The 11,337-nt window shown below is 43.3% G+C and overlaps 2 protein-coding genes across 6 annotated transcripts; both read right to left on the reverse strand.

The window, feature by feature from the left end:
• Positions 1-951: 951 nt before the first annotated feature.
• LOC123064801 (uncharacterized) lies at positions 952-2,976 on the reverse strand. Of its 2 annotated transcripts, none has more exons than XM_044488203.1 (5): positions 2,631-2,976; positions 2,046-2,153; positions 1,761-1,889; positions 1,494-1,622; positions 952-1,406 (listed from the first exon to the last, which is right to left on the reverse strand). In XM_044488203.1, the coding sequence occupies exons 1-5, from the start codon at positions 2,878-2,880 to the stop codon at positions 1,177-1,179; spliced, it is 846 nt and encodes a 281-aa protein (XP_044344138.1). In that variant the 5' UTR covers positions 2,881-2,976; the 3' UTR covers positions 952-1,176. The 2 variants fall into 2 exon arrangements, with proteins under 2 accessions (XP_044344138.1, XP_044344137.1); XM_044488202.1 differs by having other exon boundaries at positions 956-1,406; positions 2,046-2,159.
• Positions 2,977-7,200: 4,224 nt separating this feature from the next.
• LOC123064802 (uncharacterized) lies at positions 7,201-10,108 on the reverse strand. Of its 4 annotated transcripts, none has more exons than XM_044488207.1 (7): positions 9,768-10,108; positions 9,133-9,267; positions 8,892-9,014; positions 8,628-8,759; positions 8,361-8,476; positions 8,090-8,271; positions 7,201-7,612 (listed from the first exon to the last, which is right to left on the reverse strand). In XM_044488207.1, the coding sequence occupies exons 1-5, from the start codon at positions 9,994-9,996 to the stop codon at positions 8,394-8,396; spliced, it is 702 nt and encodes a 233-aa protein (XP_044344142.1). In that variant the 5' UTR covers positions 9,997-10,108; the 3' UTR covers positions 7,201-7,612; positions 8,090-8,271; positions 8,361-8,393. The 4 variants fall into 4 exon arrangements, with proteins under 4 accessions (XP_044344142.1, XP_044344141.1, XP_044344139.1 ...); XM_044488206.1 differs by having other exon boundaries at positions 8,892-9,020; XM_044488204.1 differs by having other exon boundaries at positions 8,892-9,032.
• Positions 10,109-11,337: the final 1,229 nt, after the last annotated feature.

An 11,337-nucleotide genomic window follows, 5' to 3' on the forward strand; every position in this document is an offset into this window, starting at 1 on the left:
ATCGATGCGTAGTACAGTAATACGTAGGCGTGCGTGCATGAAGTTGAAAGTAGGAGTAGCTAGCATGGCTACGTGCACGCACCCCTCATCATCAATCAAAAAAAAAAAAAAGAGGAGGAGGCTACGTGCAAGGCAGAAACGTTTTTTTGCCACGGAACCAAACGCACCCTAACAGGTAACCATCCTTTGCTAGTTAGTCGTTACCCAGCACCCTGAAGTTCACATGAATATCAGAGACTAAACAAAATCAAGTGCAGCGCAGACATCTTCATCACCCTGAAGTTCACATGAATATCAGAGACTAAACAAAATCAAGTGCAGCGCAGACATCTTCATGTTCTGCAGCAAATCCAGTTCTAAGTAACCACAACTCATATAGATGCAACAAAGACACTAGAAGCAACAAAAGGTATCTTCATTTCAGCTCAGGACAGGAGCAGATTCTATCTAATCTAATCCTTGTGGGTGGGGTATTAACATTACATAATTAGCCGAGTGTTAGTTGGGATCATATCATTCCTCTTGTTCAGAAGAAGCAGAAGCACGCCACTTCACTCCCGCCCAAAGGATTCAGTACGAATAATATATCAACGGCTTAAAGTTCAGATAAACACCAGAGGAGGCTGAACCTGAACATATCAACAAGTGCAGACATCTTCATGTTCTGCAGCAAACCCATTTCTAAGATAAGTAAGTAGTAACTAGCGGCCATTAGAGCTCGCATAATCATTAAAGTATCACTAAGAGCAACAGAAGGCGTTGCTGTGCGAGCCGATTCTACTACCTAACTAAATCCTGCATAGCCTTCGTTTTTTCTGTGGCTTTGTCTGGTACACAGGAGGATCTAGTCAGTGATAAATATATACAACTTCTTGTAAGTGGAAAAAATGTTTTCAACAGAGGACATGGCATGGTCGCATGATAGCTAAATGGATGATTTACTGGCAATAAAAGACAGAAATACCATCAGGGCAAGTCGTGTGCAGCTTCTAAAAATTATTACATTGTAAAGATTAAGATACGCTAGTCATATAATTTTTTTGGGACATGTCAATCAGAAATATCAATATGGAGGTTGCTTGCTTAACGCATACATTATATACCATCCGGATAAAACTAAATGTGATAGTGGCATTAGTCATTCACCCATATTTTACAATTTTGCCTATGAACCAATTAATCTAGTGGCACCCGGGTACGCGTAGAATTCGGTGCAGAGCTTAAGGTCTTCCTGTAGTACTCATTCTCAGCTCTCAACTCTTCATTCTGTTTCTTCAAAGACTTGTTCTCCTCTGTCTTGAAATGCAACTCTAGTTCGAGCCTCTGAATCTGTTCAGCCTCGAGCTCTTTCGTCTTGCAAACGAGCTGCTGCCTCAGCCTCTGATTCTCAGCTCTCAGATACTCACCTGCATTGATACTAAAAATTATCGAGAAACACATTGTGTATTTTGAAATATGCGAGTACTAAGAGCTAGTGATTATCTTTTCTATACCTTGACTTGTTTTGTTCTGGATCTCAATTCCAGTCGATTGCACTCTGTTGGGTGTCGCGGCTGCTTTCCTCTTCCTTCCTTGCTCCCAGCCTCCAATCTGAACGTAGTTGTCCGCAGAAACGTACTTGTCTGCATTTAACCATTTCATTTGCACATTACTCAAAATGTAATCAATCTGACAGATAGGGACGCATGCATTCTACTCATGATGAAACTGCATACGTGCATACTGTGTTCTATAAGTACCATTTGCAACAAGGTTCATACCTTGACCTTCTTCGTTCTGGATCTCATTTCCAGTAGCCTGAGATTCGTTTCGTTTGTCGGTTGCCTTTCTCTTCATTCCCTGCAGCCCGCCTCCAATCTGAACATAGCTGTCTTCAGAAACATGCTCGGCTGCATTTAAACATTCCATCGCACACCACTCAAAAATTAATGTAGTAAATCTCAGAGATAACAAAGCATACATTCTACTTATGATGAACTGCATACATGGATATTGTGTTCTGTAAGTAACAATTGCAAGAAGGGGTGATCAATACTTCTTTATACCTTCATCTTCAGAAGCCTGTGGTGCATTTAGTTTGGCGGCTGCTTCTCTGTTCCTTCCCTGCAGCTCAGCTTCACACGGAAAATGGCTATTCTGAGAAATCCCCTCCTCTGCCACTGACATTTCCATTTGCAACACCACTCAGGTTTAAAAAATACAATCAATCTCATAGATATAGCACCAATTGCATGGAAAATCAAGAACATTGTCGATCTACACTACAGCTAGTACTAATTGCAGGAACATTTGATTACGATCCAGTACTACCAAATGCTCTGCTCCTGGGAACAGATTTTTCTAGATGGCCTGGAAACTGTGTCGACTGCATAGAAACCAAACGCATTTGGCTGATCGCTGACTAGGATTCAAATTGTGGAGTCGATCGATTCAACAAAACCCTAAATCAGGGAGTGAACCCCCAAAAAAATTCCCCAACCTATCCGGGAAGCATCCTAGAAGTCGCTTGCGATTTCCAGAGCTGCGAGCCATGAGAGATGGCCGCGGCGAGGAATCGAAGCAAGGGGTGACCGTTCACGGCGATCGAAATGATGTAATTAAGGAAGTGCGTAAGTGTCCGGCTTAATTACCGTCGCAATCGCGGGCGGCGCCGCTGCCGCCCTCCCTCCCGGCGGGCGCGTGGGCGTCCGACACCGTCTCCTCGCCCGCCACCACGCCCGCATTCTCCTCCTCCTCCTGCTGCTGCCCCCGCTCGAAACTGGAATCGGAGTCCGTCCCGTCCTCCTCGTCGTCTTGCCCTTGGTCGACGGCGACGCCATTGTTGAATGTCTCCCACCACTTTTTGAAATCGTCAGGTACGTCGGCGGCGGTGGCGGCCATGGGGAAGTCGGCCGGCTTGAAGCGGAAGACTCTCGTGCTTCTCACTCTCACTCTGTCTCTCCGGAGGCCGGCTGTGATTTGGGAGTGGTGGGGTGGTGGGTGCGGACTGACGACGAAATTGTCGAGTTTACTTAACTTTTCACCTTCCCGCTGTACCCACGCGCTGTAATTCCGTTCCATTTTCCCACCAAAAAAAAAGTCAAAATGCTACTCAAAGTGCTACTAGTACTGTAAATTTCATTTCCTGAGACTTAAACTTTGGTATTTGATTTATCGAGAGAAACAGGCGTCCTAAATATATTTGGATATGTTTGTTCTGGACTAATAAGGTTCCGGGAACGCTCCGGCACGCAGGGTGGGAGCTAGGCTGGATGTGATGTGAAGCTGGGATGGGCCACAAAGTAAAAGGAAGAAGTTAGGGAGGTGGTGACCCTAGATCACCGAGGTGTTCTAAAGCCCTCCTCCGACGTTTCTCTAATGCGACGCTTTGCTATACAGACCATAGAAGCCGGTGTCTTCTGGTCTACGTTAACGATTTCGTGGCCGTTACTTCTACAAGCTCATGGTTTTCAACAAGTTTGCTTTACTAAGATAGAGATATAGAGGAGGCAACAAGCTTTGCTCATGGTGCGGAGCCAATGAGTAGAAGGAAGAAAATTTTGGTACCCCGAAAGATTTGGATGTATTTTTCAATTCTATAAGGTTGTTTTTATAACGACATATGTTTTATTTAATATATGGCATTTGATTTTTTTAAATAAAAAAAAGACAATGTCACCTTCACCTACACTAAATCAACTCTCGTTTCTTTTCCGACGAGGAGAACAAGCATAGATCATACACATTGGTGGAGATGCACAATCAACATCCCTAATGTTGTTGTTTTTCAGTGCTCAAGAGCAACGCTCTCTCCATTTGACCTTCAAGGTTTTATTGGACGCGCCCTCCATTCGGATATATAATGTATATTTCTGTGGTGCTAAGTCACATTTTAAATTATGATCAAGATTATAGTACATCTTTTTTTAGTTGTATAGTACATCTATCATTCTATGAACTTGGTCAAACTGATGAACACATTGCGAGTTACAATGATGTTAAGATCATTGTCTCTTTGTCTAAATTTATTATTCCATAGCAACGCACGGGCATTCAGTTACTATAATGTATATTTCTCTGGTGCTAAGTCACATTTTTAAGCGTGATCAAGATTATAGTACGTTATAGAATTTCCGTTAGAGTACATCTTTTTTAGTTGTATAGTACATCTATCATTCTCAGGTCAAACTGAAAGAAATTTAACTTAACACAAGATTTATTAGTCCTTCAAAACCCGAACAAGGAGAGTATGTCATAAGACATGGAATCGACCACAAGATAAAGAGGTCAATCATGAAGTTTATGCTAGCACGTTGTTCATCTAACCGTTTAGTATAAAACTTGGGTGCTCTTATACTTTTCAAACTGAATTAACGATATAAACCACACAATGAATTATATCAATATAAGAAAGCTACATAAAAGTAGACAATCCTCATCCAAAAAAGGAGTCAATGTATTCCAGATTGCCTAGATATAGGGATGCTGGTGGACGTGTTCGTGAGGCCCATGACCATGCAAAATCGATGATTTTGTTAATTAGCTTGGTTTTTAAAGTAGCAACAATTAGCCTATTTTCGGTCTCGTGGACCCGTCCATCCCCCTGCCTCCCTACCTAGAAAGTCTTTTCCTAAAATGTCATTTCCAAGTCATACTTGGAGAGAGTGTTGTCCCTCAGCATAAGTTGGTGGTTGCGGACTTCCACTTTTGGATTCGTGTCCAGCGGGATAAGCGTACCAAAGTCGCTAGAACAAAGTGGTGGAAGCTCAAGGGGGAAGTAGCTCAGGCGTTCAAGGAGATGGTCATTAAGGCGGGCCCTTGGGAGGAATGAGGGGATGAGGACAATGTATGGATGAAGATGGCGACTTGCATTCATAAGGTGTTCGCGGAGGAGTTTGAAGTGTCCAGGGGAAGAAGAAATGAAGGTAAGGATACCTGGTGGTGGAATGATGATGTCTAGAAGGCGATTTTGGAGAAAAAGATTGTTTCAGACGCCTATACCTGGATAGGAGTGCAGACAACATAGAGAAGTACAAGATGGCGAAGAAGATCGCAAAACAAGCTATTAGTGAAGCAAGGGGTCGGGCATATGAGGACCTCTACCAGCGGTTAGCCACGAAGGAAGGCGAAAGGGACATCTATAAGATGGCCAAAATCTCAGAGAGGAAGACGAGGGATGTTGGCCAAGTCAAATGCATCAAGGATGGAGTAGACCAGCTCCTGGTGAAGGACAAGGAGATTAAGCATACATGGCAGGAGTACTTCAACAAGCTGTTTAACAGGGAGAATGAGACTTCTACCATTGAACTGGATGACTCCTTTGATGAGGCCAACATGCATTTTGTGCGGCGAATCCAGGAGTCTGAGGTCAAGGAGGTTTTAAAAAGGATGAAAGGAGGCAAGGCGATGGGCCCTGATTGTATCCCCATTGAGGTGTGGAAAGGCCTCGAGGGCATATCAATAGTATGGCTAACCAAGAATTTCAACCTTATTTTCGGGCAAATAAGATGCGAGAAGAATGGAGATGGAGTATATTAGTACCAATCTTAAAGAACAAGGGGATGTTCAGAGTTGTACTAACTACCATGAAATTAAACTGATGAGCTATACAATGAAGCTATGGGAGAGAGTCATTGAGCACCGCTTAAGAAGAATGACAAACGTGACTAAAAATCAGTTTGGCTTCATGCCTGAGAGGTCGACCATGGAAGCCATTTTCTTGGTATGACAACTTATGAAGAGATAAAGGGGGCAAAAGAAGGACCTACATATGGTGTTCATTGACTTGGAGAAGGCCTATGATAAGATACCACGGAATGTTATATGTGGTGGGCCTTGAAAAAACACAAAGTCCTAGAAAAGTACATTACCCTCATCAAAGACATGTATGATAATGTTGTGACAAGTGTTCAAACAAGTGATGTTGACGCTGATGACTTCCCGATTAAGACATGACTGCATCAGGGGTCAGCTTTGAGCCACTTATCTTTTTTTTGGTGATGGATGAGGTCACAAGGAGATATCCCATGGTGTATGCTCTTTGCGGATGATGTGGTGCTAGTTGACGATATTCAGATGGGGGTCAATAGGAGTTAGAGTTATGGAGACAAATGTTGGATCGAAAGGTTTTAGGTTTAGTAGAACTAAAACCGAGTACATGAAGTGCAGTTTTAGTACTACTAGGCGCGAGGAGGAGGAGGAGGAGGAGGTTAGCCTTGATGGGCAGGTGGTGCCTCGAAATGACACCTTTCGATATTTGGGGTCAATGCTGCAGAAAAGATGGGGGTATTGATGAATATGTGAACCATTGAATTAAAACCGGATGGATAAGTGGCGCCGAGCTTTGGGCATTCTCTTTGACAAGAGAGTGCAAAGAATGCCACAAAAGCTAAAAGAGAAGTTCTATAGGACGGCGGTTTGACCCGCAATGTGTATGATGCTGAGTGTTGGCTGACTAAAAGGTGACATGTTCAACAGATAGGTGTGGTGGAGATGCGCATGTTGAGATGGATGTGTGGTCACACGAGGAAGGATCGAGTCCGGAATGATGATATACAGGATAGAGTAGAGGTAGCACCAATTGAAGAGAAGTTTGACCAACATCGTCTGAGATGGTTCAGGCATATTCAGCGCAGGCCTCCAGAAGTTCCAGTACATAGCGGACGGCTAAAGCGTGATCAAGAGAGGTCGGGATAGACCGAATTTGACATAGAAGGAGTCTGTAAAAAGAGATTTGAAGGATTGAAGTATCACCAAAGAACTAGTCATGGACAAGGGTGCGTGAAAGCTTGCTATCCATGTGTCAGAATCATGAGTTGGTCATGAGATCTTATGGGTTTCACCTCTAGCATACCCCAACTTGTTTGAGACTAAAGGCTTGGTCGTTGTTTGTTGTTGTTGTCATCATCATTTCCAAGTCATCAATATTCTCGTCGTCAGATTTATCACCAGAGAAACTCCAGCCTGAATAATTAAGTCAATCAGAATAAGCCCGATTAATGCTTAAGCTCATGCCTAAATTAAATTGCACCTTCTTTCCGAAGCTGTTGACTGTGTGTGTGGGAAGGACGACGAAGGAACAACCCCTTGTGCATACTTTTGACTATCTGGTCAAATCATAGTCCTACAATGCGCAGACTTTTGACTACCTGGTCAAATCATAGTCTACAATGTGCATACTCATATGGCAGGTAAATGAACGATTTGCCGGCAACAGAGTAATGAATAACCAATAACTTTTGCTTTGCTAGTACGTTGTTTCCCAGAAGATTCAGTACTAATCAGACTAGCCTTCAGGTTCTCACATAAACATCAGAGGAGCTCAACAGATCAAGTGCAGCAGACATTTCATGTTTCTGCAGCAAACCTGTTTCTAAGATACGTGGTAACTAGATGTCACTAGAGCCAATATAATTGCAAAAGCATCACTAAAATCAACAAAAGGCTTGCGCACTGCCGCACGAGCAGATTCTACAGATCGTAGTGTAACACAGCATAACTTCACAGGATGTTAGATGGAGCCGTCGTCTTCTTCAGAACAAGCGGAAGCGCGTCTCTCGGGGCAGTTACGGAAGTCGTGGTCGACATACTCCTTACAGAACCTGCACAGCCTTTGGGTTTTTGTTGGCTTTGCCTGGTACACACAGAGGACCAAGTTAGTGAATACATACAAGTGCTTGTAAGCGTAAGTACCAGATGTTTTAAACAGAGGACATGGCATGGTCATATATGACAGCTAAATAGATGATTTACTGGCAATAAAAGAACGAATACCACCAGGACAATTCGTGTGCAGCTTCTAAAAATTATTCCATTGTAAAGATGTGATAACCCCCTATATCAATTTTTTTGACATGTCAATGAGAAAATTACTACAGAACTTGTTGAATGCATATATTCTATAGCATCGGATTGAAACTACAGGTGATGGCCCTAGGAATATTAAGGGCTAAGGCAGAATTCAAAGTAATTTGTAATACACAAAACATCTACAGGTTGCGCAATAGTAGGGCAGTGGCATTAGTTATCCAAACATATTTGCAAATTTGCTTGTGAAGAAATTAATCTAGAGGCATGCTGGTACGAGTAGAGCATTCTGTGTAGAGCTTACGGTCTTCTTATAGTACTCATTCTCAGCTTTCAACTCTTCAAGCTGCTTCCTCAGAAACTCGTTCTCCTTTTTCATAAAATGCAATTCTAGCTCAAGTCTCCCAATCTGCTCAGCCTCAAGCTCTTTCGTCTTGCGAACAAGCTGCAGCCTCAGCATCTGATTCTCAGCTCTCAGGCACTCACCTGCACTGATACAAAATATAACCGAGAAATGGCATGGACTATTTTGAAATATGCGAGTACTAAGAACTAGTGATGATGCTTTTTTATACCAAAAGCATTTTTCTTCTGGATCTTAATTCCGGTCATTTGTTGTTTGCTGGGTGCCACTGTTGTTTTCCTCTTCCTTGCTGCCCGCCTCCAATCTTGTCCTCAGAAAAATATCCCTCTGCATTTGAACATTCCATTCACACACACTCAAAATGCACTCAATCTCAGAGATAACAAAGCACGCATTCTACTCATGACGAACTGGATACATGGATATTGTGTATTATAAGTAACAATTGCAAGACAAGGTGATCAATACTTATTTATACCTTGATCTTCTTCGTTCTGGATCTCATCTCCAGAAGCCCATGGTGTATTTAGTTTGGCGGCTGCTTCTCTGTTCCTTCCTTGCAGCTCATCTTCATGCTGAAAATGGTTATCCTCACAATTCTCCTCCGTAACTGCAATTTTCGTTTGCACTACCACTCAGGACTCAAAATCCAATCAATTTCATAGTCATAGTGATAAGAACTAGTGATGTTGTATTTTGAAATATGCGAGTACTAAGAGCTAGTGATGATGTTTTTTTATACCATGAGCATTTTGGTTCAGGATCCCAGATCCAACCGTCTGCGGTTTGCCTGTTGTTACGGTTGCTTTCCTCTTCTTTGCTTGGAACTCACCTCCAGCGTAGTTATCCTCAGAAACATACTCCTCTGCATCTAAACATTCCGCTTATGCACCACCAGAATATTCAATCAATCTCAGAGACAACGAAGCATGGATATTATGTTCTATAAGTAGCAATTGCAACAAGGGGTGATCAATTTATACCTTGACCTTCTTCATCACGGGTCTCAGCTGCAGTAGCCCGCGGTGTATTTCGTCCGGCGGCAGCTTCTCTCTTCATTCCCTGCAGCACACTTTCAAGCTGAAAATGGCCATCCTCGGAAATCTCCTCCTCTGCAACTGAAATTTTCATTTGCAACACCACTCAGATCTGAAATCCAATCAATCTCATAATCATAGATATAGCATGAACAAGCATGGTAAGTCAAGAAAAGTGTCTGTGTACACTACAGCTAGTACTAATTATAGTAGTGGAATTTTTAGATTCTACAAGGCGTGCACTAATTGCAGGAATGTTCGAATCTACGATGCAGTGCCACCACAAGCTCTGCTCCTGGGAACTGATTTCTCTTAATAGTACATTTTGATGGTCCTTGATTACGATTCAAACTGTGGACTGAATTACTGAAGCCCCCCAAAAAAATTCCCCAATCTATCCGCGAAGCATTCCAGAAGCCGCTCGCGATTTCAGTACCTCCAACTCCAAGCCATACGAGATGGTGAAGGCGGGAACCGAAAGCAAGAGCCAAGAGGTGATGTTCGTGGCGATCGAAAATGGAAACAAATTAATGCTGCTGCCTAATTAATTAATTAAGGAAGTGAGTGTCAGGCTTAATTACCGTCGCAATCGCGGGCGGCGCCGCTGCTGCCCTCCCTCCCGGCGGGGGCGAGGGCGTCCGGCTCCACCTTCCGGTCGCGCTCGCCCGCATCCTCCTCCTCCTCCGCGCCCTGCTCGAAATCGGAGTCGGAGTCCACCATCGGCTCATCTTCCACGGCGCCGCCATTGTTGAAGGTCTCCCACCACTTGTTGAACCCGTCGCGGACGTGGGCGGCGGCGTCGTCGGCCATGCCGACGGGGCGATGCCCGCCGGCGTTGTTGTTGGAGTTGCAGCGAAAGCGGAAGGCTGCTGTGCTGCGCGTCTCTCCCTCTGGCGTGGAGGTCAGTTGTGATTTTGCGAGTCGTGCGTGGCCCAGTGGGTCGTGGGTGAGCACTAAAAGAAATCTTTTGCGACATAGTTGATATTGCAGATTTTTTTTCTTCACTATTTTTGCAACGTAGGTGTTGTTGCGGGAAACAAATTGCACACATACAATGTTGCAAAAATATTTGTCATTTTTTTGTCTTTATTTTTTGCAACATGATTGTTGTTGCGGAAGACAATTTTGCAACACACATGATGTTGCAGAAAAAAAGACGCGAACGACACGTGTCACATGGAGGAGGCGGTGGATCGCTCGCGTGCGATCCGCCGGCACCGGCTGAAGGCAAGAGTTTCCCTTAAAAATAATCAAAGTGGGACATTTTTCTAACAAAGGGTGATTTTTGTGATCGGGACATTGGTGTTCTTATTTGCACAACATTTATAAAACGTGATTTGGTGCATCTAGTTTTCGAGAGAGATAAATCACATCGAGACCTTGTATTGGCACTACTGTTTTTCCACCATCAAAGGGTCTAGAATTCGGAGGAGATTTGGTGATCCCTTCCCCTTCACCAAACCTCTCAAACTCTCATAAGTCTGGAATCTATAATCCTAAGTATTATTGCACTATACTGGAAAAAAATGGTTGCACTGGATCTTCTCTAGCCCTCAAGTTAGGTCAACATGTGTGTTGTCATCGGAACGGATCATGGAGGTGCACGCCACAGCAGCACTTCTTATACATAGAAGGACGCAAGTGGCTGGTGGCTCTATTCTATACATATTTTTAGAGCTCAGTTGTTGCATATTATCTTCATATAGCATGTCTATTATGCATGATTTTCAGTTGTTATTACTCTTTTCACTGTGAGCAATGCATGACCTTTAGTCTTTGTTAATTTTTATTAGTTTTCTTTGTTTTTGTGTGTTTTATAGGTAATGTGAAACTCCCATGGACTTAGCACGATGAAAGGGATCAAAATGAAGGACTTTCAGACACCATACTTAGGCATTTCGGAGTGTCAAAAATGATTATCTTCCAAAGTGATTCAATTAAGATCTAATACCACTGATACATCGACATCATTCACGTGATTCCAACGAGTCCATGAACGTCAAAAGCCCAATTCGTACGAAGAAATGGCGTACTAAAGGGTCTAGTGCAAACGACAGAGCATGGTACGACCGCACAGGGTCATACATGTGGTCGTACTATAGCCAGAATATCCCGAAATCACTCAGATTGCTTCCTTGTCCATTAAGGGAT

Source organism: Triticum aestivum, chromosome 3B (assembly GCF_018294505.1).
Source record: "Triticum aestivum cultivar Chinese Spring chromosome 3B, IWGSC CS RefSeq v2.1, whole genome shotgun sequence".
NCBI lineage: Eukaryota > Viridiplantae > Streptophyta > Magnoliopsida > Poales > Poaceae > Triticum > Triticum aestivum.